The sequence below is a fragment of the Procambarus clarkii genome, chromosome 5 (genome assembly GCF_040958095.1).
Source record: "Procambarus clarkii isolate CNS0578487 chromosome 5, FALCON_Pclarkii_2.0, whole genome shotgun sequence".
In the NCBI taxonomy this organism is placed as follows: Eukaryota; Metazoa; Arthropoda; class Malacostraca; order Decapoda; family Cambaridae; genus Procambarus; species Procambarus clarkii.
The window spans coordinates 1,829,003-1,855,366 of NC_091154.1; the positions used below are offsets into that span (position 1 = coordinate 1,829,003).

Below are 26,364 nucleotides of genomic sequence, written 5' to 3' on the forward strand. Positions count from 1 at the left end.
AAAGGTCTATAAAAATTGGACTTTTTCAAGTCCTACCGTTACAGAGAAGTCTGGTGGGCAAGTGACATTTGTTCTAAATATTAACATAAGTAAACACCTTTTAGAATTCTATGGAAAAATATAATTATTTTTACATTTCTTTTCTATTCTTTTAATAAATCTTTTTTAAAAAAATTTTGTTTAGATAATGGTTTGAATTAGTTTTAAAAAGTTGGGGATATCTAATAAATATTTTGTTATTCGAAGTTAAGTTTTTCAAAAATTTAAATATAGAAGATGTTTCAATTCGGTTTAGAGGGCTAACTATTGTTTTCCTTTCCCTGCACAATGTGAACCTGAACGATCCCCAATACTCTGCCAGTACACTCATATCATCATTATCTCAGTAAGTGTTTCTCAGGCATCCCAAGATTATTCTCCTGGCTTCTCTTTGTACCTTCCCAAACTGGTTTAGTCACCTCCACAGATCTCCAGTATCATCTATTGATACTAGTAATGGCTCCAAAGGGCCACCACTTACGGGCTATTCATGCCCGTGCCACCTTTTGGGTGGCTTAATCTTCATCAATCAATATTGTTTAGTCTGCCTTTACCCAAACAATACATGACAGGGGCAGCATAAGCAATAAGAGATCTCACAGTATGTGATTACCATTGGAATGTGAAGTGTAAAATATGATGAATTATGTACTGTATGGGTTTGTGAGACCCGTGAGGGACCTTATATAGATGAGGCTAGACGTAGCCTCGCCGGTCGGCCGAGCGGACAGCACGCTGGACTTGTGATCCTGTGGTCCTGGGTTCGATCCCAGGCGCCGGCGAGAAACAATGGGCAGAGTTTCTTTCACCCTATGCCCCTGTTACCTAGCAGTAAAATAGGTACCTGCGTGTTAGTCAGCTGTCACGGGCTGCTTCCTGGGGGTGGAGGCCTGGTCGAGGACCGGGCCGCGGGGACACTAAAGCCACGAAATCATCTCAAGATAACCTCAAGATATAGCCTAAAGTACTCTATCGTTAAAAGATGTATTCCATAACCACTTGGGCTGGACGGTAGAGCGACGGTTTCGCTTCATGCAGGTCGGCGTTCAATCCCCGACTGTCCACAAGTGGTTGGGCACCATTCCTTCCTGTCGTCCCATCCCTAATCCTTATCCTGACCCCTTGCCTGTGTTATATAGTCGTAATGGCTTGGTGCTTTCCCCTGATAACTCGTTCCCTCACTTCTCAATAAACCTACTTCAACTTGAACAGAATTAAAGTTAGATCCCTTGATTGTTTCAAGCGTAGGTTAGACATATATATGCACGCGTTTGGGTGCATATAAATAGGACCTGCTCGTATGGGGCCAGTCGGCCTTATGGAGTTATTTTGAATCTTATGGTCTTAAAATATTAATTTTATATTAGTTTGCTAATTTTCATTCATTTACATTCCACATGCTGCTTATATTACCAATAAATATTATATTATATTATATTATATGGCCATTATAAATATTTCGTTGTAGATCTGTTGTTACATATTCATTATAGTTTTGACCATCTCAAAATGGTGTAAGTAATACTGGCAGGAATTGTATTACAAAAATATATTTCATTTTTGGTGTTGTTGTACGGAGAGTCGTGACGTCACAACGGGTACGTTTCTCCCATACATATATATATTTCAGCTGTATTATTTTAGCAATGTTTAAAATTTTCAAACTCATTTGAAATTTACAGCGATGATATATTTGACACAAAATCAAAAAATCTGTAACAAGGAAATTAATTGTGAGTGACGTCACAAACCATTCGGATTTAACCCAGAGCGCGGGTAAATGACGTCATGAATCCTTCTAACCAATCCCAGGAGCGCCGATGTGTGACGTCCCGCTGGCCTACAGCCAATGGCGAGCAGGGAGGCGTGACGTCACAGAGCCCGCTGGCCAATCAGAGGTTGCGTGGAGCCAGCCAAGCTTCACCAGGGGTAAACATCATGGCGACCCACATCCCCGGCATTTTCGAGGAGAATGTCTGCACCTCCATCAAGTCGTGCAAGGTCCTGGTGGTGGGCGCTGGCGGCATCGGCTGCGAGCTGCTCAAGGACCTGGTGCTGACGGGCTTTGAGCAGATTGAAGTGGTGAGTCGTGGCGTGAGAAACTTCAGTCCTCACTGATGCTGTCTGGACCCCGTGTGAGGGCGGTCCTGCCTGGGGTCCTGCCTGGGGTCCCGCCTGGGGTCCCGCCTGGGGTCCCGCCTGGGGTCCCGCCTGGGGTCCCGCCTGGGGTCTTCTAGGGTCTAGCCTGAGGTCTAGCCTCGGGTCTAGCCTGAGGTCTTCTGGGGTCTAGCCAGGGGTCTAGCCTGAGGTCTTCTGGGGTCTAGCCTGAGGTCTTCTGGGGTCTAGCCTGAGGTCTTCTGGGGTCTAGCCTGAGGTCTAGCCTGGGGTCTTCTGGGGTCTAGCCTGGGGTCTTCTGGGGTCTAGCCTGGGGTCCAGCTTGGGGTCGAGCCCAGCGAGCTCAGCCCAGCGAGCATCAGAAATATTGCCGGAACAACCGTGGACGTCTTCAAGAGGAAACTAGATTGTTTCCTCCAAGGAGTGCCGGACCAACCGGGCTGTGGTGGGTATGTGGGCCTGCGGGCCGCTCCAAGCAACAGCCTGGTGGACCAAACTCTCACAAGTCAAGCCTGGCCTCGGGCCGGGCTTGGGGAGTAGAAGAACTCTCAGAACCCCATCAACCAGGTATCAACCAGGGTTAGGCAGGTTGCTTAGGTTTGTACAGTTCTGGTTGGGCAAAACGGTTGTAATTTTTTTTTTTACAGTTACAAAATGAGAAAACGTACTGGTTACCTTGGCCTCTCTCACGTTCAACCTTGGAACCCTGATGCCGGTGCTTTCTCCCTTGGTTCATTGTGTTGGCAGTCTGGTCTATTTTGAGCCATTTCTCACTCGGGCGAGACTCGTCTGTCCTGCCGCAGCTGCCTCTCGAGGCCAGGCAGCGTGCTGAATGTGGCGCTTCTGTATTCACCGCTTTCCTTGTCCACGATTTTCATTTCAATCTTGAGGCCTATCACATAGTTACTCTGGGGAAAATTTGTTTATCCTAAGAAGTATACACAAGTTTGCTTCTCTCTGACTTTGCTTTCCTTGCTTATTATGCCTCTTTTCGAGACTTGGTACACAGTTTAAGTAAACTAAATAATTCAAATATAACTTTGGTACAAGTTAGCTATTCCTTCCCTCCATTCTCGTATCCCAGCTCTTTGTCTTCGTATCCCAATTCCTTGTCCTCGTATCCCTTCCAAACACTATATAGTTGTACTGTACTGGCTTGGTGCTTTCTTCTCATAATTATCTTCCTCCCCTTTTGGATAAAACTGAGCCAAGTTATTTCACGAATTTACAGTAGTACTTGGTAAAAGTTCTGCCATAAAGGTGGGTGCGTATTGTTTACGCACATTTCATCACCTGTCTTTTTCTGTGTATGTCGGACATCTTTCTCCGAGGAGCTTCTCTCCAGGTGTCATGGCATTGACGAAAAAGCTTCCAATGTATCATTAATGATGGTTTACATTTTCAGATTGATCTCGATACGATTGACGTGAGCAACTTGAACCGTCAGTTTCTCTTCCAAAAGCAACATGTTGGTCGCAGCAAGTCCGAGGTGGCAAAGGAATCTGCTCTCCGCTTCAACCCCAAGGCCAACATCACTGCCTACCACGACTCCATCACCAAGTAAGAACTGGTGTAAACTGGTGTTTATTATTCTAATTATGGTTTGTGTTTTTGTCTCGGTAAATCTGGAAACTTGAGAAATTTATTGAAATTTTGAATATACACGAAACGCACTGTGTACGTATGTATTAACATGTTTCCCACTTTCATGAGATGTGGAGGTATCTACTTGCCCAACTACTAAGGTCTACTTGCCAAACACCGAACAAACCTTTTGCTATAAAACAAATGAAAAACTGTTGAACAAATTTGAAGAAAGAAAAATGTCATAAAGGTTTGTTCAGTGTATGTAAGGTAGGCTGCTACATTATTTAAAACATCGAATATCATATTGTTGTTTTTCGGTGGTAGAACAGATTAATTTGATTTCCATTATTGTCAATGGGGAAATTCGTTTTGTATGACGTCCGTTTCACATGACGATCACGGCGCCAGAACGGATTAAATTTATTATTCGAGGTTTCACTGTATGTGTAGCTCCATCTGCCCTATTCTATTTTTCATTCCACTTCCACATTTCGTCTTCTGTTGCTGATTTTTCTTTCCTGTAGGTGCCACATATACAGTATATATCTTAGATACCAGACGCTGATACCAGTGTGCTGACATTGGGGGGAGAGAGCGAGTAAGTGCAAGTCAATTAGGTTACAACTTGAGTTCAGTGATATTACTGAGCCAGAGACATGAATTGTATTGGGATCTGAATCATTGTGAAATTATTGTATTGAGATAAAAGCAGAAAGAATTAAAAGGTACAAATATTGTTGACCAGACCACACACTAGAAGGTGAAGGAACGATGACGTTTCGGGCCGTCCTGGACCATTCTCAAGTCGATTGTCCAGAACTGGTCCGAAACGTCGTCGTCCCTTTATCTTCTAGTGTGTGGTCTGGTCAACATACTTTAGCCACGTTATTGTGACTCATCGCCTGCAGGTACAAATATTAGTCGAGTAGCCCCACTGGGACATCGATTTGTGACGTTAATTATTAAATCTTGATATATTTAAAACTACCGGGGGTACAAGGATGTTGCAGGTGAGAGACCCTGTATTATCGAAGAACTGAATACTGTTGTAATTTTTCACTTGTGTATATGTCAAAAGAAAAAACTTTATGCCATTTGGCATTCTGATGTGAAAATATTGGGGTGCAGACAAAGTAAGATTTAACTATTTTCCAGACCCACATATGGAGTGCCTTTTTACAAGAAGTTCACACTCGTGATGAATGCCCTCGACAACAGAGCAGCGCGGAACCACGTTAACCGCATGTGTTTGGCTGCTGACATTCCGTTGGTTGAGAGCGGCACAGCAGGGTATCTGGGGCAAGTTACAGTAAGTTGACAACATTGTTGTAAGTCTCGATTTTTCTCCGCAAGTTGATGGGATTGTAACGATTCTTGTGCTGGCTTAATTTGCAGCTTGCATTCTAGTAGACTTGATAATGGTCCAGGATGGACCAAAATGTCACTGCTTTTATTTTCAGATGTGTGTGTGTTAACAACGGTGATCATTACACCTATCCCTTCCATACTTTTCACCGTGCTCGTACCTTCCTCCTCTTAAGTTTTCCTCTTCCTCACCTCTCTTGCCTTACCTATTCTCCTCCCTCGCGCCTCCCTCGTCTCATCACAATCGACTTGATAATGGTCCAGGACGGACCGACACGTTGTCGTCTTTTCATCTTCTAGTGTGTGATTTGGTCAACATTCTTCGGCCACGTTATTGTGACTCATCATCCGCCTAGGAATCATTAGTGTGTGGAGTTCCACAGTTGTCTCCAGTCTGCTCTCTCGTCTATTGGTCTGAATTTGCTCTGGCAGTGAAAAGTTATGAAATGTTTCATTTTTGATGTGGAGGGTTTTAACAAAGATGTGAATGACTGCAAGAAAACTAAATCTAAACATTGGAAGAGGCATTAAAATGAGGCTTTGGGATCATAGTGTTCAAGATACTGACAGGGAGTTGACAAGAGATAGACATTACTTTCCTGGCGAGAAATGACAGAATGAGGGGGCACAGGTGTGTGTGAAACATGTGCAGGTGAACCCTCAGAGAACTAAAGAAACTCCTGCAATATGCATTAAAGGTAATAAAAATGTTTAATGAGCTCGAACCAGACCACTATTCATGGCTTTAAGGGCAAGTAAAATTGTACTGGAAAATCAGAAGTTGGTATAAATGTGCACCAGCTACAATAGCTAGCGAGGTAAGGCTCTTAAGAGCTGCATCTTTCTCCCATAGACACGACCAGGTAGCACCTGTCGATGCTAATGTTCATTAGTGCTGAAAACCCCTGGGCTGAAGTAATCTATGTTGGAGTGGCTTAAATAATTTCATTGTCACAGCGGTTCTATTAAGTTAACACTACGTAATTTGCGACGCTTTATTCATCGCTTTTCATTCGCTGTCTGCTTTTTCAATACAGTACTGTATTTGATTTGTTTAGCCACACCATGGGATACAACTCTTGCGTGCATATGCAGTTTAAGGGGTTAATGCAGTAACATTAGTCACCATAAGCAGAGTGCACCAATGGTTATGTAGTAACATTAGTTTCAAAGCGTTATATGACAGAGTGCTGGGAAGACGGGACACCACGAGCGTAGCTCTCATCCTGTAACTACACTTAGGTAATTAATTAGTAGTTGTCATCAGTGAAGTGTAGCTTGATCTATATACTATAATGCTTCTTGGGCAGTTTTGTGTATAGAGGTAAACTGGAAGGCAAGATTTCGTCGTTCTCTGGTGTATATCTTGCAGTGAACAAGATGCTTTCAGTTACTATGTTATGGTGACAGTTTCCTTGCCATGTTGTTTTAACTTTTTTATTTGATGGTATAAAAATATTATACTGTAGTGTACGTGATCAAATGTTTTGTATTACTTGTTATCAATTACTTTTTAAATCTTAACATTTTACATAGTTATTCATCCCAGGTTCTGAGTGGCAGCCTTTGCTCAGTAAGAGCAAATGAATGTGGTTGAATGTGTGAGTCTCTTATGTCATCATGGTTACAAGTGTACTGCGTTGAGTGAGTGAATAACTCGTACTCTCATACAAGACAAAATGTTGTTTACATGGCTGCAATGATATGGTCAGCGTAGACAGGTGGTTTGTCTGTGTCAGCGTAGACAGGTGGTTCATCTGTTTCAGCGTAGACAGGTGGTTCGTCTGTGTCAGCGTAGACAGGTGGTCCGTCTGTGTCAGCGTAGACAGGTGGTTCGTCTGTGTCAGTGTAGACAGGTGGTTCGTCTGTGTCAGCGTAGACAGGTGGTTCGTCTGTGTCAGCGTAGACAGGTGGTTCGTCTGTGTCAGCGTAGACAGGTGGTTCGTCTGTGTCAGCGTAGACAGGTGGTTCGTCTGTGTCAGCGTAGACAGGTGGTTCGTCTGTGTCAGCGTAGACAGGTGGTTCGTCTGTGTCAGCGTAGACAGGTGGTTCGTCTGTGTCGGAGTAGACAGGTGGTTCGTCTGTGTCGGAGTAGACAGGTGGATCATCTGTATGCTCTAAATTACATTCTTTGTCACAATTTGTTAAATCATTCGGGTCCACTTGCATGTGTCCTACACTAAGTGTTTCCTACGTATCTATAGGCCTGGCTTGATATGTAGCCATGTAGTGTGTAACACAACCCACACATGTGAAAATAAATGAAAATTATGATTTTTCAGTCTGTCCTGGATGTCTGTTTCTAGCTATGTAAGTGACAACTTGTTCTCTACTTGTGTAATTTGAGATGGTTACCCGAATGGAGAATTAAGTATATAATTCACACCTTGAACTCGATACATCCGGGTGTTCGAGGCTTTATTTGTAACCACTGAAGATTTTGTCTTCGTTATTGTCCTGGTTGATCAGTCCAGCAACCAGGAGGCCTGGTCGACGACCGGACCGCGGGGACGCTAAGCCCCAGAAACACCTCAAGGTAACCTCAAGGTAAGGTTATTGTGGCTCGTCTTGCCTCGGCCCACACAAGTGTTCATCGCAGAGTCTGCCTCCGCAAAATGACACATTTGTATAAACGACATAGTTTTGCCTATTTTCCACATTCCCAGTCTTTATCTGGCCATTTACTGATTTGCAGCAGAATGCACAGTACTAAACCCATGTACAATACATTATTTATCTTGAATTGATGACGGGTCACTCCTGTGTGGAGCCTAAATCATTTATGTACAAGTACTTTTGAGAACTCGTTCATGAATGCAAAAGGGATTCACTATTTATTGTAAACCACTCGCAGTAGTGGTTCTCACTTAATTCTCTCTCGTTCTCCTTCAAGGTTATCAAGAAAGGCCTGACGGAATGTTATGAGTGCCAGCCCAAGCCGGCACAAAAGACCTTCCCCGGCTGCACCATCAGGAACACTCCCTCGGAGCCCATACACTGTATTGTGTGGGCCAAGCATCTTTTCAAGTGAGTATCGAGATTTTAAATGTAAAGGCCGAATATTGATAGACAAGCCAGGATTGAACTCTACTTCAAAAGTATCGGGAGACTCGTTCCTGTAACTAAAGCTTCAACACAGGTTCATGGAGGTCATGCCTAAATACAACAAGGATTTGTGCTCTGGATCCATGCTATTTGGATAAGTCACATTGTACTCATGGTGCTTCAATGGATTTTAAAACATAACTAACCTAACCTAACTGAGTCTAACACAGGCTAACCTAAGCTAATATATCATACCTAATGATATGTGATTTTGGTAATTGTAAAAAGTTTTGTTGGAACACACGTGTACAATTTAACCATTTCCCTGATATGTCTAGTATATACGTGTATAACATATTTGGACAGTTTTGTGTCATTGTTGGTGATGTAAAGATTGTGATGTAGAATGTTATCACGTTTACAAACGTTTTCCAGTCAGCTGTTTGGGGAAGCCGACCCAGATGAGGATGTGTCGCCGGACTCGGCAGACCCTGAACAGGTTGGGGATGCCGGCAAGTCGGCTCTTGATGCCGAAGCGAACGACCACGGCAACGTAGAAAGAATATCCACACGAGGCTGGGCTATATCGCACAATTATGACTCTAAGGTATGCTGCTTTTGTTCCATCTTTCGGTATTGATGCATTCTTCCCAGCGGAATAATTATCTGAGGGATAGGAAATAAGGATGCCTAGACTTTCTAAATACAGTATAGTGTGGCTGCTTCTGCTAAATATAAATGTAATGTAGTCTTTATTGCCTTGTATAATTATCTAGTGTCTCCCATTCACTTGATCATTGGAGATTTGAACTTGGGCCTCAAATTACAAGACATAGTTTGAATTGAATGATCCAAATAAATGAAATATTATTACCCACACAACTGTGAATTCCATCGTATAACTATCCTGTTTCATCTCGTTTAATAATCTTTCCGGTTCTCATCTAAGTATAATCTTATCAACACTGCCTCTCTAAACATTGTTCAGCTTCATTTGCTGTCGACACATAAGTTGGCATCATTTACTGTATTTTGACACAACGTAACGTGCTCTGCCTGTCTTAAATGAGTCGATGAAATATAACGTTAAGTGTCAAAAGTAGTAAACGTCATTTCTTTGGGAATCTCTAGTGATCTATCGAGGTTATCTTGAGATGATTTCGGGGCTTTAGTGTCCCCGCGGCCCGGTCCTCGACCAGGCCTCCACCCCCAGGAAGCAGCCCGTGACAGCTGACTAACACCCAGGTACCTATTTTACTGCTAGGTAACAGGGACATAGGGTGAAAGAAACTTTGCCCATTGCTTCTCGCCGGCGCCTGGGATCGAACCCAGGACCACAGGATCACAAGTCCAGCGTGCTGTCCGCTCGGCCGACCGACTCCCTTGTGATACTTGGAGTTGCAACCTATTGCGGATGTTGTATATCCTGGGTGAAAATTAGTGCAGCGTCTGATGTAAAAATGCACCGAAAATAATAGTTACGCAATTATTTGTTGTCCTGTCGTGCCTTTGGGAATACTTATTCACATTAACAACATAAAGAATATACAACAACTAAGATCTTTACAGATACTGTAAGTGATTATATATATTTGAAGGCTGCCTAGGCAAAATAGTTTGAATATCATTAAGGTTGTAATATTATAATGTAAATCTTTGTATGAAATGACAATGAACGTGAGAAACATTTTCAAAATTTCTCAAAACTCAAAACAATTTTAAGGGGGCCATGAGTTCCAAATATGCCAAAAATATGCAATAAATGAAAACTAGTTTGATTTCAATCAAACTTTTTTGACGTGTAGTATTTAAAAAGGGTTTCATCTGGTCCAAGTCTCGGCATCATAGCATAAATAGGAAGGGAGAAAAAAAAAATATTGAATTGTCAATTTTTGACCATTTTGGAAATTTTTTTTATCAAGCACAAGTGTCAACTGAAATAATGTCTATGACTCAGCTATCACAATAGCATATATTAAAAAAAAGTAATAATAGTGTATACAAAAATTAAGTTAAAATAACAATTTTTTTTTTTTTTTTTTTCATTTGTTTATCGGACAATTTGCATGAAATTTATACACCTGACTGCACATACGCCTATCTTTAAGGGTGCCAATTTTGGAGGAAATTGGTTGATGTCAACCTCAGCCACCGATGGCCAGCACCTTAGACTTTAATTTTGAATTATTTATTTTTTAAGTAACATAAACATAGTCCCTACTCTCATTTTTATTCAATTTACATGAAGCTTATATCTTATATGTAAAGTTTGTCTCTACTCTCATTTTTATTCAATTTACATGAAGCTTTACATCTTATATGTAAAGTTTGTCTCTAAAATCTCACGCCAGCATTGTCTCCCAAGTTTATTTATTGATTTTATAATAGCAATAAACATGATATATTTGTATAATTTATGGGGGAACTTTGACTATTTGTATTAGTAAAACTAAACATATTTTGGAAGATCTGCTACATCAGATCCTTTATTATATGCTAATGTGTCAGAAAAGTGTCATAGAATGATTATATATGAAACTTGTGGTTCTAGGAACTTAAGGGAAATGTGTAATATTCATTAAAAAAAAAATTAGATCTCCCTTTCTATTTAGGCTGCAGTACTGAAACTTGGAACAATTGCAGCCCTTTTCATATACAAGTAGTCAAAAAAGATTTGTTGACTTTGAACAAAGTTTAACCCTTGTGTTTTGCAAGGGCTAATTGGCCTTTGTCACCCACAGGTGCATAACAAAAAAATATTCTTCTTAACCTGTTAATTTGTGTTCCCTGACCATGGAAAAAATAATAAAAAAAAATCGTAGGTGGAATATTTTTGCCGCAATTGAGAGGGGAAGTCTGGTAAAAAAAAGAGACGTTGACAGAGCAGGCGCCAGATGAGGTCTGCTCCGCCCCAGCTGTCAGGCGGTGGTTGCCTCAAAGATATTATTACCTAATTCAATGTCTGATATTTTTTTTTTTTTTTTTAATTTTTGGCTGTTTTTTACTGACCACCAGTAAACATGACAAGTCGCGCAGACGACACACCTCCTTCACCAAAATGGCGGCTCCCAACATACTCCTATTGCTGTTATTACACTATATATACACGTTATATACAAGTATCTACATTTATGTTCACCATAACGAACCACTAAGCTGGTATGGTGAGTGGCAGCCAGTGGCAGTCCACCACTGGCTGTCACTCCCTCCCTCACCTCACTTGATTCGTCCCCACCATTCTCCTCCCACCATACTGTTTTTGGTATTATTCACTATATACAGATGTTATATATAAGTATCTGCATGTTTTGTTCACCATGGCAAACACCTAAGCTGGTATAGTGAGTCCAGACAGTAAAAGGTGGTCACACAGTCAGCAGACAATGCTACATCCCTCCCCACCAAGATTATTCCTCCCTCTACAAAGCTAATTATCACAACAATCTTGCTATTATCAGAATCCTGGTCATTTTTATCAGTCAGGGGTCTTCTGTAATAATATAATCGCTAAATAATAGTATGAACATATATATTATGGCATTTCTATACGATGCTGTGGTCACAAGCTGAACAGCAGTGCTGTGAACTCTGCTGCGTGTGCCAGCATTGGGTGACTCACTCAGTACTGAGGCCCTCACATCCAGGAATGTGGCCCACGATATTTAAAAAAAATGGCGTCTGTTTAAAAGAGCCCTGATGAAGATGAGGTGAGCCCCGTGTATCTGCGGGCCATTTAAATCTTGTGTAGTACTCCAACACGTCATATGACGTGTTGCGCAGTTTAAGGGTTAAAAACTAATTTATGGCCCCATAAAACAAAAGTGCTCCAGAAACATCAACTTGAAATAAAACTTTTACAGCATGGCTTTCAGCAAAGTTGACTGATATTGGAATGGTTGTAGTCAAGTGGGAGGGTTTATGTGGACAAGAACTCAAGGCATGCATGTGCAGAATACAGTATTACTAAATACTCTGAGCATGTATATTACTCTTTACTACACAGCTGTGAGTAGGGGTGTCACATTTGTCATTACGAAGAGATGGCATCACGTCTCAAATATTAATTGAATTGTATTCCTGTAATATTTCATATAAAATCTTGAGCATAAGGAAGTTTTTAGGCATTAATATAAGGTAGCGTGTTCGTTTATCATAACAGGTGGTAGCATCTCGTGTCGTGTGATTACACATGCTAGCGAGCTCTGCTCTTTCCTAAAAAGTGTTCTTTTCTGCCATAACATAAGCTAGGCTTTTCTGACTGCTGCAGAAGTTGCCTCTCTTCTATCACAACTTCCACGGCTCTTGCTAAAGTCTAGATGTGATGACCATGTGGGCCTGTAGACTTACAACCCATACAACCAGGCCTGGCGGCAAGAATACAACTTGCCGAACTACAGGCAGCTAATATAGCTGTCTGTAGGCAACTAATATAGCTGCCTGTAGCCTGTAGTATGGACGAATACAGAAATCGTCCATAGGTGATGGACATGAAACAAGTGTACAGACAGTCTCGCTAACAGAGGCCAAGTTTTTGCATGACTTGGCCTTATAATAATTGCTTGGGCTCGGCTGGAGGTAGAATTGGCTATCTGGATTTATATTTAACATCAATTTCCTATCTTTGCAGAAATTGTTTGGAAAACTTTTCAGCGATGACATCAGTTACTTGTTGTCCATGGATAAGCTCTGGGAGAAGCGACGACGACCGACGCCTCTAGAATGGGATAAATTACCAGATGAAAGTAAGACAACTTAATTTTTTTTGGGGGGGGGGGGGAATTGTATTAAAAGACGTTTGTTAATTTTTTACCCTTATCAATTCACGACTTAAGTGTGAAACTTTCTTTTCATTTGTGTGTGGATCAAGTTTGTTTGTTTCAGCTACGTTATTGCACCTTAATCCATAGTCTTTTGTCTAGTAGGGAATTTTTTTTGTCTGTTCCTACATAATACTGTACTAGTATAAATAATTTGATTCGGGTTGTCAATGTACTCGCCTAGTTGTGCTTACGAGGGTTGAGCTTTGGCTCTTTGATTCCGCCTCCTATGTCAATATATGTGACACACTTTGACCAAACCACACTAGAAAGTGAAGGGACAACGACGCTTTGGTCCATCCTGGACTATTCTCAAGTCGATTGTGTTGTTGACTTGAGGATGGTCCAGGACGGACCGAAACGTCGTCGTCTTCACTTTCTAGTGTGTGGTTTGGTCAACATATTTCAGCCACGTTATTGTGACTCCTCGTCTGCATATGTGACATTGTGTGAGTGTGGCAGTACCACATCCACACTTGGCTCCTCCACACCACATGAACTTTTCCTCAGTGGTGGCGGGTACTATCTTGCGTTTTTGAATGCATTCGGAATTGTTTTTTTTATTCCATTGTTCTTTTAGATATTTATTTAAGGGTAGAATGATAGACAACTACAGTACCATGGAAACCTGCCTGTGAAGAGAGATTACCATATGTAGCATATTTCCCCACACTGTAGCCTCACAACCTCACTCTTGTGTAAATACAGGCCTTTCTTTCTTTCTTTGAATGAAATGTACCGTAGAATTTGGTTTTAAATATGCTCGATGGCTTTTCCAAGGCCCCCCCCCCCCCCCCCCCAACTCCTAATGTTGCAGTCATCTACAAAATTCAATAAAAATGGAATTGGAGGTAAATGATGTATGTTACCATTCATATCCTAATATTTATCACACTATGGGCTAATTTCACGGAGCGAAAGTTTGATTTTGATGTATGATATGATGGACAACTTTCCTGCAAGTGTGTAGCCTCTGGCCGTGCTTCCTAAGCAAATCCGCACATCTCCCCACTTAGCTCAATCTCCAAAATCTTATTTGACGAAGTGAGTAAAGCCCACGCCCACCTGGATTATCTCATGTTGGTTAGGGAAGGATAGGATAGGTTGGATTGGGTTTATAGTACAGTACTTAAAGAGCAGCGATGATGTAGACGGGGAAAACTTTTCGCAGGTCTTGGACCCTACTCCATCCAGTTGCAACATATCTTGCTCATTACGCAGTGCATTGTTATATATGAATAAGGCTGACTAAGTGATGAATGAAGTGAGGTGTACTCAACAACAAGGCAAGAACACTCGGCAAGAATCAGTATCGCCACACGACGGCTAGTCATCCCCAGCAACCCTTCACCTACTTATAGGACTAGGTGTACGTTACTTCTCGTGAGGCGTCACATATGATCATTTAGTCCATCTTCATAAACTGCTGCCAGCATGTTATACATGTAATATAAACTTCCGAGTTTGCTGCAGATATAAAGGAGGACGGAGCGGGCCTAATCCAAGATCAACGGCCATGGACGCTCACTCAGTGTCGAGACACTTTTGAAGCGGCGGTGGCAAACCTACACAAAAGTCTGAAGGTGAGAGACTCGAAATATTTGTTTTAGTGTGTGTGTGTAGGTGTGCAAGACAGGATACTAATGTGAGTAACTTTCTTTAGGGCACGTACTAACTTTTGGAAAGCACAATACTAGAGGCGAGTGCTGAAGATATGGGAAGAAAAGTTTACACAAAGGAAGATATGATCTAATATCAGTATGTTACGATCCACAGGATCTGCCCGATGGTGGAGACCTCGTGTGGGATAAGGACGACAAAGACTGCATGGACTTTGTCACGGCCTGTGCAAACATTCGTGCCCACATATTTGGAATTTCACAGAAGACGAGGTTCGACATAAAATGTGAGTACTGTATTGTATTTCGAAAAGACTGCCCATGGTATGTTTGGTACATTGAGTATTGTACTTCAATTTTGTACACCCCCATGTTGATACTCGATTCCGTGTGTGTTAGCCCTTAAGGTGCATCTATGAACACAATCTGACAATGAGCAAAATAATTCACAAAATTCAAAAATATTTTTTTTCTTGTAGAATTATTAATTTTAATGCAAAATGTAAGGAAAAATTTAAATACTGTAACCCCGCGATTATCCGGGATTCAAACATCCGGAAAACGCCCTTATACGGCCAAAATCGTGATCGGATAAAGTTATCACAATATCCGGCCAAAATGGCCACAGGAACCGGATAAAAGCTGGTTTGGCCGGATGAATATTCGGCCATACCGTATTAATCCCGTCTGTGAGGAAGACGCATGGTGGAGGAAGGGGTGGGGTGGGTGGGTGGGTGGTGTCGGGAGGGTGGGAGGGGTGCGTCGGAAGGGACCACCTAGGTACAGGAATTACCATTAATTTTAGAACAATTAATCATAGCCAAAAACAAATGAAATAAGTACTAGTAATTATGTAATAACAAATAAATAAGTTTCCTAAAATTAATGTGCACAGGCTGAAGTTTCCTTAAAAAATATTGTGAGTTTTTTCCTCCTGGCGGCCTACGTAACGTGCTATAGCTGCCCCACCCCAAGTGGACCTGTCCAACACTGGTCAACCCATGTGCGTCCGTCCCTCGTGTTATACACAGTGCTGCGCCATTAGTGAAATATTTTTTTAAATAACTTTTTATTTTCATAGTAACTTTGAACATTTTTGGCCAAGATTATGTCTGGTAGCAGCATCAATCGTTCTGGAGGTGTTAAGAGGAAGACAGTTGTCGTAACAATTGAAGACAAGTTACTGTTATACACCTCAACCAGTGCGGCGTCACAGTGCTGCTCCATTAGTGAAATATTTTTTTAAATAACTTTTTTTATTTTCATAGTAACTTTGAACATTTTTGGCCAAGACTATGTCTGGTAGCAGCATCAATCATTCTGGAGGTGTTAAGAGGAAGAAGGTTGTCCTAGCAATTAAAGACAAGTTATGTGTTGTTCAACCAGTGAGGCGTCACAGGCAGCCAAATGCCTTTAACAAGTGAGGCGCCACAGGCAAGCCAAGCGCCTTCAACAAATGAGGGCATGCAAGCGCTTCAACAAGTGAGGCCTCACAGGCAACCCAAATGCCTTTAACCAGTGAGGCTTCAGCAGCTGGCAGTCAAAACTAACTTTGCTTAATGAACTGTACAGTAATTTTAAGTGTTAATTTTAGTGTTGTGTTAGTATAGGTTACGTAAATTGTTAAGAATTCTTAACTTCAAGATGTGTGGCATCAATCAAGAAGACGAACACCAACAAGGTAAGTTGAGGTTTCTAGTTGAATATTTAATAATTATATGTGGCAAGGCAATTCAAATTATGTTGTTTGTAGTATAAAAGTAGTTGGAAATTGTCACTTTTGGACTCATAGGTGAAAAAGTACCATTATCCGAAAAATGTGATAATCCGGCTGGGGGTCCTTCCCATATAGTCCGGATGATCGAGTGGAGACAGTAATGTAATTATCCACATATTTAGTGGTTAGGTGAGCTGTACAGTATTAGGTTGGTGGATAGGATGCCCAGCTGGCATGGGTAGCATGCAGACTTTTGCCTGCAACCCTCCTAATATACTTTGCAGCCCGTCTAGCTTATTTTGCAATGTGACCAGCTAAGCATTGCTCCTCTAATTTTGCAATTTATCCAACTGATGTTGCAACTCTTTCTTACAGCCATGGCAGGTAACATCATCCCAGCGATTGCCACCACTAACGCTATTATTGCCGGACTCATCGTGCTCGAGGCCCTCAAGATCATCCAGGGAAGCACCAGTGAGTGCAAAACGGTACGTTGACAATATGTGTCTTTGTGCTCGTAGCACTATTGTCTGCAACCTGAAGAGGATTGCATATTGTGCTAGCCTCTGTTGTGTGTATTGGTCTAAATTATTCTGTTTCTAATTAGTGTAATAAATATCTAATTCCTTAGCAATTATATTGCTAGAATTTTTCAATTGTTGTTTAATTAAATTAACATAATGTTTATCTTTAACAAATATTTTTCGTATGTTGACAGTAACGGAAAATGCCTTTGGTGGTTTAAACCTCCTAAGCTTATTCCTTGTCTGATCTCATAACAGGTATATTTAAATCGGAAACCCAATCCACGGAAGCGGCTGCTGGTCCCGTGTGCACTTGACAAGCCGAATCCCAAATGTTACGTTTGCTCCGAGAAGCCCGAAGTGTCGGTGCGTCTCAATATTGAAAAGACTACTGTCAAGACTTTAGAAGAGAAAATCTTGAAATCGGCTCTAAATATGGTTGCTCCAGACGTGGAAATATGCGACGGGAAGGGCACCATTCTTATATCCTCGGAAGAGGGGGAAACGGAAGGAAATAACGACAAAATGCTTAAGGTGAGGGTCGCTGTTTATTTGCCAGAATGCTTTTTTCCTGCCAAGGTCATGCCTTTAACCCTTAGATGGCTCCAATCGCTGTCTTTGATTACCTCCTGTGCTCAAATTGTCAAAAGTTTTTTTTTTTTTTAACATTAGTTTTGTGAACCATTTTTTTTTCATACATGTCACGATGTCAAACTTTTAATTACCCCGGAGCCGTTTAAGGATTGACATGAACTTGCAGTTCCTCTTTGATTATATGGCTTACCTGTGGCTGGTATTGAGTTATTTCTACTTGTGCTGTCCAGCTCAAGGCTAAACGTTTCTGCTAATGTGAAATGTGGTCCTGGAATGTATTAAAGGCTCGTCCTGTAAAGTGGCGGACTTATCTGTTGGCAGCTATGGAGTTGTTTTAGTTCTTAGACTCTGTCCTAGATGTTTTTCTAATATTTTCACATGTTTTGGTCTTTTTTTTTTTTTTTGCTTCATTGATATGTCTTTATGCTGTGTTTTTTCATAGTTGATACTAGCTATCCTTATCTCATCTGTCCCCTCTCAATATTGTTTTGTGATTTTGTTCCCTCTGGTTATTCTTTCCTCAATAATAAGGTCTCCCAAGGTCAATCGCCCACATCTAAAAACAACATTGAGCACAACTTTACAGTGGTCCAGGACAAACTGAAACGGTCGTATAGCACGACTTTACAGTGGTCCAGGACGAACCAGAACATCGTCGTTTCTTCATGTTCAGACTAAAGCACCTGCATTGGTGGATGAAGTGATACCAGCCAATTTAAATGATATAATAGAGAAATTATTCTTCCCAAATCATTTGGAATTTATTTTCCAATGTCTACATGTCTTGAATGTTCAATTAGCTGTCAGTAACACCTTGTGGTTTAACTGGTTGTTAAACTGATTTGAATGACTAGTAGCAATTTTTGTTTTTGTATTAATGGTGGCCAAAGTCTGAGTCAAAGATGTCTGACTAGTCTCATCAGTTCACTTGTCATTTTTGTACTTCAATCCTCAGTGTTATGTTTGTACCATAAATTGCATATTGTTGACCAGACCACACACTAGAAGTTGAAGGGACGACGACGTTTCCCATCGACTTGAGAATGGTCCAGGACGGACCGAAACGTCGTCGTCCCTTCAACTTCTAGTGTGTGGTCTGGTCAAAATACTTCAGCCACGTTATTGTGACTCATCGCCTGCATAAATTGCATATTTTCATAGAAATGACAACTGCCTTTCTTGTTACCTATTCTGAGTAGTTGGATCTCTTCCTTAGTTTCTGTACATTTCTGGGTTGCAAATTCCAGTATTTCATTTAATGTTTTCCTGCAAGGATTTTCTGTGTGAGACGCCCTCCAGGTAAGCTCTTGCTTACTTGTAGTGTTTGTTTATACTCTTGTCCTGATCATACCTGATCAACCAGGCTGTGATTCATGCATCAGGCGTATCCAACAGACATGTTGACCAGTCCAGCAACCAGGCCTGGTCTGGGACTGGGCCGCTGGGATGTTGAGCCCCGAAATCAATGCAAGGTAAGGTTGTCCTTAGCAACTTACTCTTTGGTATGCCCCAGTCTGTTCTGGTATTGTCTGTTCTATAAGTTTAAATTGGTATTCTCTGTGTTGTGGCTGTCTGTAGAATGGCAGATATTGCTCAAGGGCCCTGTACTCGCCTAGTTTTGCTTGCAGGGGTTGAGCTTTGGCTCTTTGGTCCCACCTCCCATCTGTCAATCAACGACGGTTGATTGTGCCTATTTACTGTTGTTCAGTTGTCCCATTGCTTGGCAATGTCTTCGGGGTGCGGGATATTGCTAAATGGTCATAACGTTTGGCTGTCTATGAGGTGTAAGATATAGGTAGACAGCCCTGCATATTGTAATGCAGTTTAGCGGTCATTTGAGCTTGACTGTGTGCACGGGGTGCGAGATATTGTCAGCCGGCCCAAACTATTCCAACTGCTGCTTGTTGACGGCTTCTTTGGGTGCTTTGATTTCTTGTGTGTCGGATTAATGGGTGTTCACTCACTGTTAGCATACTCATCATAGTCTCTCAAAACATGCATGACGTATCAAAGGTCAATAAACAATAATATTTTATGTGAATGATATGACTTTTGGAGATTTTAACTCTTGTGTTGTGTTGCAGGAATTCAGCGTCGTGGACGGGACTCGTCTTAACTGTGACGACTTCCTCCAGAACTACACCCTAACCATCAACATAATTAACAGGTCGGTGTTGTCGAGGTGGCCAGTTATTAATATCGTTCGCCTTGTACGCTTTTGTTATCGTATTAGCATCCTTAGTGATATTTGGCACCTTTTGAACATCCTGCACTTTTGATGGTGCTACATAGTTTCCCCAGCTTGGTGCCTTCTTTTAATAATTACTTAGTACTTGGAACAAGTACTTGGAGAGATGGTTCTCTCTTATCCTTTCTTTTATTTTTTACTTAGTAGTTTTCCTGCTTTACTTTTCCACTTAGACTTCACTCACTCCCACCTCGCTTACTCTTAGGACTTACAATGGCCCCCTCTGTACAGTACGTCTCGGCTGTGACTTGATAAGGGTGCAGAACGAGCCAAAATGTCATCATCACTCCTTTCCGTGTGTGGGGTCGGGTTATTTATTTCCATCCGTGTTATTGTGACTTGGTAGCAACCACCTGCAAGGAATAATTTAAGGAAAAGCTTTAAAAAATATATACCGAACTGAGTTATGTAATTGAGATTGGTGTTGCAGCAGATGTTGAAAAGTGAAGAGGTGAGGGGAGCCCTTTCTCAGACGCACATGTAAGAAAGAGGGTAATGTGTGTGCCATAATATAAGGTGCAACTTAGTGTCAAGATGCATGGAGAGGGTTATCTTGAGATCTTGAGAAGGGAGGGGCAATTTTAGTACGTTTCATCGTACCTTTATTGAAAGTAAGGAATTTTTTATGGGAAAACATGATTGTTGCATGAAGATAAAATATATAATGGGATGACGTGGACCGAAAACACAAGTCTTATCTGCTGGTAAATAAGAGACATTTAGAGCATATAATGTTGCCATTGTGCCCAGTACCTGGGTTGTGTCTGTGTCAGTGTTCATAATACTTGGCAGCACTAAAATTGCATTTCTGGCTCTTAACCACTGCACTGCGCACCTAATTTCGGCAAAAACTTCTTAGTGAAATTGTCAAGGACATATTTTTGTTGTTTTTATAAATGTTTAAGTAAAGTTGATGTCAAAATGTTTCCAAACTCCACTATTTCCATTTAAAATCACAGAGTAATGAAAATATTAAAAAACATTAAAATAGAGCCTAATTAAATAAAAAAAAAGCAACTCTAAGAGCGCCTAAAGGCGCTTTGCGCAGTGCCGTGGTTAATGGAAATTTTATTATGTATCATGTGGTTAGAGTTGTGCAGGTTTGAGATGTTCCTTTACAACTATATACAGCATGGAGGAAATGTTGAGGCTCTACAATGGAATGGAACCTGTGCCCCTAATCTCCTACCTCGGGCGCACGCAACGAGGGGCATGGGTTTAATTCCGTTGTGTGGCCCTCAATATATTTTATTTAGCATCTTTGTGTAATTGTGGATTTCATTGTGTAGGAGATCTTTTTAATTTTTTTTTTTTTTTTTTTTTTTTTTTTACTTTATACAGTGAGAAGCTTGAGGAAGGCGCAGAATTTGAAGTGATCGGTGACCCCGATGAGCTTAAGAAGGCACAAGATGAACAATCAAAGATGGAGGTGGAGGAAAGAGAAGCCGCTAGCAATGGTCCAAGTAAGCATTTATTTATATATATATATATTTTTTTTAATGCCGAGACTTGTAGTTAAACAATGACTAATGAAAGGTTTTCAACTAAAGTTCATTACCAAAGATGTGTTTTATAGTCTGCTTCTAGAAGGTGTTTGTTGTCTCAAATCCTGGAGCATCCTTTGGTAGTTCCTCGATTACATCGGAACCTGTTTTAGAGTGAGGTTGTCCAGTTAAGCATGACTGAAGGTGATGGTGGACTAGACATCAGTCTGCTGGAAACGGTACCTATGTTCCATTCACCTGGACTCTAGGAGACTCGAACCTTGGACCCCATATGTGTGTGTGTGTGAGGCCGAAGGTCTTATCGACCGAGCTATTGAACCTTGGACCCCATATGTGTGTGTGTGTGTGTGTGTGAGGCCGAAGGTCTTATCGACCGAGCTATTGAACCTTGGACCCCATATGTGTGTGTGTGTGTGAGGCCGAAGGTCTTATCGACCGAGCTATTGAGTAGTCTTGATGAGAAATGTTTCCAAAAGCAGCATCCTGCTGCTTTTGGTGCCTATGCTGCCTTGTGATGCAGATGAGGAGTCACAATAACGTGGCTGAGAAATGTTGACCAGACCACACACCAGAAAGTGAAGAGACGAACAACTTTTCGGTCCGTCCTGGACCATTATCAAGTCGATTGTGATGATTGCCTTGTGATAATTCTGAGGATCAACTTCTGCATAGCCTGGTGGATGTAGAAGGTGGGGAGGAAAGTTTGTCCTCGCCGTTACATCCATTTCTTCCTTCCTGATTGCCCTGTGCGGCAGTGATAAGCTGCTCGAGGTTAATGGCAAGATGTTACTTGGGCTGAACCATATAGAAGTTGTTGGTATCATAAAGGGGGCTCCCTCAGTATATGTCAAGCTTGTAATCATCGTGGTTCAATAGCTTCCCCCACCTCTTCACCCTGTTGATGCAACTACAGCAGATTGCAATGTCTTCCCTGCTAGGAATGTCTTCAGGGGTTCTCTGCAAAACCTTATCCCAGGATGAGAATATGTGGTAAAGGGCCTATCTGATGGGTCCATGGCATCTGCAATGGCAGCCATCAGTGACACTTCTTTCAGTGGTATGAAGAGTAGCAGCTTGAAACCTCTTAACTGACCTTTGGGGTTCAGAGTGCCAATTCAGTAGAGTCTCAAAGGACAGAGGACAAGGCTTCTCGAGTCTTCATTGTCAGAATCCGTTAGGTCCTCTAGAAACTATTATTGTGATGCGTTGGTTTCTGGGGGAAAGTAGCTGAAAAGGCTTGTCATCAGCTTCCTAGTTGCTGTCAATAGAATTATTCTTAAAAATGGAAATGTTGATAAAGCTATTGTGGCTCTTAAGGGTGCACTCTTATGGGCATTGTGTCTGCTAGCATTGGAAGCCAGTCAGCATTCTGAAATCATCTGGTCAGAATATACATCAGACTGGAAGCAGCTGCATCTAACAGGCTGGTCAGAGACCGGGACAGTGATCCCAGTAACCAACAGAAGCGTTTTTCTCTTTTATGATGGGGTCGGCCTTTGGTAATTCGTTGATTGCGTGAATGGTTGCTAATGTGGGGTGTTGCCAGTGAGAGAGAGAGCAGCAGCACATAAAGAGCTGCAGCTGCAAGTCATCTCGGCAGCACACTTGTTAGGAGAGCAATGGGTTTTGTGCAACTATTTGAGTGTATTGTATATTATCTCCTCGATGACACCGTAGAGGTGTCCAAGGATGTGGGTTTGATCCCTTTGTACAACCTTAATATTTTTTCATGGGTACGTTATGTTTTTGTAATGTGTGAGGTCCTGTATAGTTTTGTGATAACCGTGTCCAGAAATAAGATATGTTGCTCAAGGAAAAATCATTGCATTTGTTGGACAAAAGTGTTTTGTGCCTTTAACGTAATGTTAAAAAATTTACATTTGCAAAATTAGAAGATTAAATATACATACTGTATATTTAAACACAAACTACCATGAAGATTTTTTATAATGTAATTTGCTTTGAATAGAATGAGTCATGAGGCAGTGTCATAAATGAATCGGTGTAAAAGGGGGTGACTCAAGTTGTGGTTAGGGAGCAAATAGCCACAACCTGGCTGAACAGGTTGCTATGAATAGAAACATTGACAAGTTGACTGTAAATAATTGTTTATCTTTTACAGAAACCGCTGCCGCTGCTGCGTCCTCTGCCACAGCGTCTGATGACGAAAATGATCTGGTGTGCTTGGACGATGAGGAGGCCGTGAAGAAGCGGAAGATGGAAGATGATACTGCTCAGCAGCCTAGAAAAAAACTAAAGCCAGAGTCAATAGATGATGATGATGTCATCGTACTGTAAAAAATAGAGCAGGCATAATGGCGGGGAAGATGCACAAGTGTTCTAACACTTAACTCATTCCAAATTACGTGCCAGAATGACATTACCCAGAAAGTGGGGAAAGAGCAATGTCACATACCAATGCAGTATAAAACACTTAATGTAGACTGCAGTGGGAGTTTGTGTTCTGGGTTAGTACCTCAATGATAGTTAAAGGATAACAAAAATCCGACAAAAGATAGTGCAACAGCTGAAAACCATTTTTGGGTGTAGGAAAATGTTCATTAGTTATGTTGCCGTTTAAATGTCTACTTCATTTATACAAATTTCTAAAGAGTTACCAGCATTTTATAGTGTCCCATTTTTTCTTCTACAAATATTTTTGTTACTTTGTATTGTACACAAGATAAAATCATTCATTACAAACTGTGTAGCTTTTACTTGTCATTACTTTAATTGTATCAGGTTAGGACAATGTATTGGGAGTTACAAATATCTCGAGTATTGCCTTGCAAAATTACGGAAAGTTATAACTCAAAATGACATCGGCGAATGGGTCAATGTTAACGGTAAATAGGTGCCCAGGAGTTACCTAACTGTCGTGGGTTGGGATCCTGGGGAGGGTCTCAGGGGACCTGGGGAGGGTCTCAGGGGACCTGGTTATGCTTTATAAGCTTCCCATCTCCAATCGTGCCCTGAGGGTGACATGACGAAGGGGCTGGAATAAGAGGAATGAACACTCGACAAAACATTTCAAAATGCATGGTAATAACTGCCCACAGATCAGAGAACTGAGAATGTGACATTTTCACTCAACTGGCAGATAAAAGTAGTTTCATTCCTAGTTTGCTCTTGATGTAATCTTCACGATGAAGAAAGATACTACATACTGTACTATGCAACAACGATCACACAAACACTGAACCAAGCATGCAGAAAAACCCACATGTGAAAAATAGAGAATGCTAAACGTGTTTTTGGCTCAATTCGTCTTCATCAGAGCATTTTAGAATGAAGAAAATGTGAATGGCAACCTTATATCTCCCAGGGCAGGTCACCTGACCACCAAGAACATAAGAATAAAGGCCAATTAACCTACATACAAGAATATGATAGGGGATCCCTACAGATAAAAGGGGGACGAGAAAGTGGTTAAATGGATGCTATATTGAAGCTTATATGGGGATCTAATTTGTACATACCAGGGCTTACATTAAGGCTGTTGTTATTGTTTGATCAGAGCGGAGACTGTTACATTTCGTTCAACGAAACCCTTACTTTTAATATATTTCGCCCCACTGAAGTCGATAGAATGATCACATAAACTGGAATGTAAATACAATGCACTGGTTGCCTGGATCAGTGCACTGCTAATGCAATAAAGTTAAAGTCCATAAATGGCCTAATAGAATCGAACTCATTATTTGCTGCATTTACAGAAACTCACAAAAGACCACATGGATAGTGAAATCTGGTTCCGAATTATAAATTATATAGATGTGACAGAGTAATTAGGTTAAGTGGAGTAGGTCTATATTAAAGAGCTGGCATGCACAGAGCTCCTGAACTTGTCCAATGAGGTGGTAGAGGTACTTGGAATCAAGGTAGAAAATATGAATCTACTTATTATTTTAATATACAAACCGCCAGATGCAACAGTTGAGGAATTCACTGAACAGATCCACAAATTAGAGAATATCCTTGATAACCTAGCAAACCCAGTACCAGATATAATCTTCCTTGGAGACTTCAATCTACCCAGTTTAAAATGGAGAATAGTAAACAATAACATTATAGCAGGAAATAACTAACCACAGGTCAGAGAACTACTGAGATTGTGACAAATTCTCGCTCAGTCAGATTACAGAACCAACTAGGAACGAAAACGCTGGACCTGATGTTCACGAACAATGACGAGCTAATCAGAGACATTACTGTCTCGGACCACAAGCTCATTGAAGTGCAAACTAACATTAATGACGGTAGTAGTAGGCCCAAGAGAAACAACAAGCGAGAAGGGTTATTCAATAAATTCAATTTTAATAACAAAAGGATAGACTGGGAGAAAATGTTCTAAAATAAAAATCCTACACAAGGAATAGAAAAACTGACTTCTGAAACATATAAAATCTGTGAAACATGTTCCTTTGAGGAAAGCCAGAAAGAGGTCAAATATAGAAAGAACGCAGACGACATTACAAGAGGAGGAAGAAATTAACGGAAATGGTAAAGCAGACACGACTCCATACAAAGAAGAAATAATTTAAACAGGGAGATTGAAGAAATCGAACAGAGACTGAAGCATTCCTATCAGACTGAAGAAAGGCAACTAGAACAGAAAGCAATTCAAGAAATAAGAAAAACCCAAACTATTTCTTCACATATGCTAAATCAAAAGCAAAAACCACTGCCAGTATTGGACCTATTTGTATTAGTGAAGGTTCATACACTGAGGATGACAAAGAAATTAGTGAAGTCCTAAAAAAGCCGTATGAAGACATGTTTAGCACTCAGATACACAGCATGAAATTGGAAGATTCGGACAATTTCTTCATGTGTGATATTCAAACCCCTGTAAATATAACTGATATAAACACGAGCGTAGCAGATTTTGAAAGAGAAATTGACAATATGCCCATGCACTCAGCCCTGGATCCAAAATCATGGAATTCAATATTTATAAAGAAATGCAAAGTGCCGGTAGCACAGGCACTCAGTATAGTGTGGAGGAAGAGCTTGGACAAGGGGGAGATGCCAGATGCACTTAAAGTAGCAAAGATAGCCCCTCTACACAAGGGAGGGAGCAAAGCATTGGCAAAGAATTATAGACCAGTTGCACTAACGTTCCACATAATAAAAGTATTTGAGAGAGTGATCAGGAGTCAGGTCACTAGATTCATGGAAATCAATGA

At 41.1% G+C, this 26,364-nt stretch overlaps 1 protein-coding gene across 1 annotated transcript; it reads left to right on the plus strand.

The window, feature by feature from the left end:
• The first annotated feature begins 1,812 nt into the window (after window positions 1–1,812).
• On the plus strand, window positions 1,813–23,879 carry Uba2 (Ubiquitin-like activating enzyme 2). Its single transcript, XM_045752344.2, has 13 exons — window positions 1,813–2,121; window positions 3,560–3,714; window positions 4,897–5,050; window positions 8,000–8,133; window positions 8,587–8,758; window positions 12,779–12,893; window positions 14,442–14,551; window positions 14,745–14,874; window positions 16,680–16,792; window positions 17,087–17,362; window positions 19,507–19,589; window positions 21,012–21,133; window positions 23,298–23,879. Exons 1-13 carry the CDS (start codon window positions 1,828–1,830, stop codon window positions 23,471–23,473), a joined length of 2,034 nt encoding a protein of 677 aa, XP_045608300.1. The 5' UTR covers window positions 1,813–1,827; the 3' UTR covers window positions 23,474–23,879.
• Window positions 23,880–26,364: the final 2,485 nt, after the last annotated feature.

What these genes read in the sequence shown, in the direction of transcription:
- Uba2 (XM_045752344.2), top strand. Translation starts at nt 1,828, where the DNA reads ATGAATCCTTCTAACCAATCCCAGGAGCGCCGATGTGTGACGTCCCGC. An exon ending in GGTATCTGGGGCAAGTTACA is followed by an intron (nt 5,051 to 7,999) that starts GTAAGTTGACAA and finishes TTCTCCTTCAAG; the next exon opens with GTTATCAAGAAAGGCCTGAC. An exon ending in GCACCAGTGAGTGCAAAACG is followed by an intron (nt 16,793 to 17,086) that starts GTACGTTGACAA and finishes ATCTCATAACAG; the next exon opens with GTATATTTAAATCGGAAACC.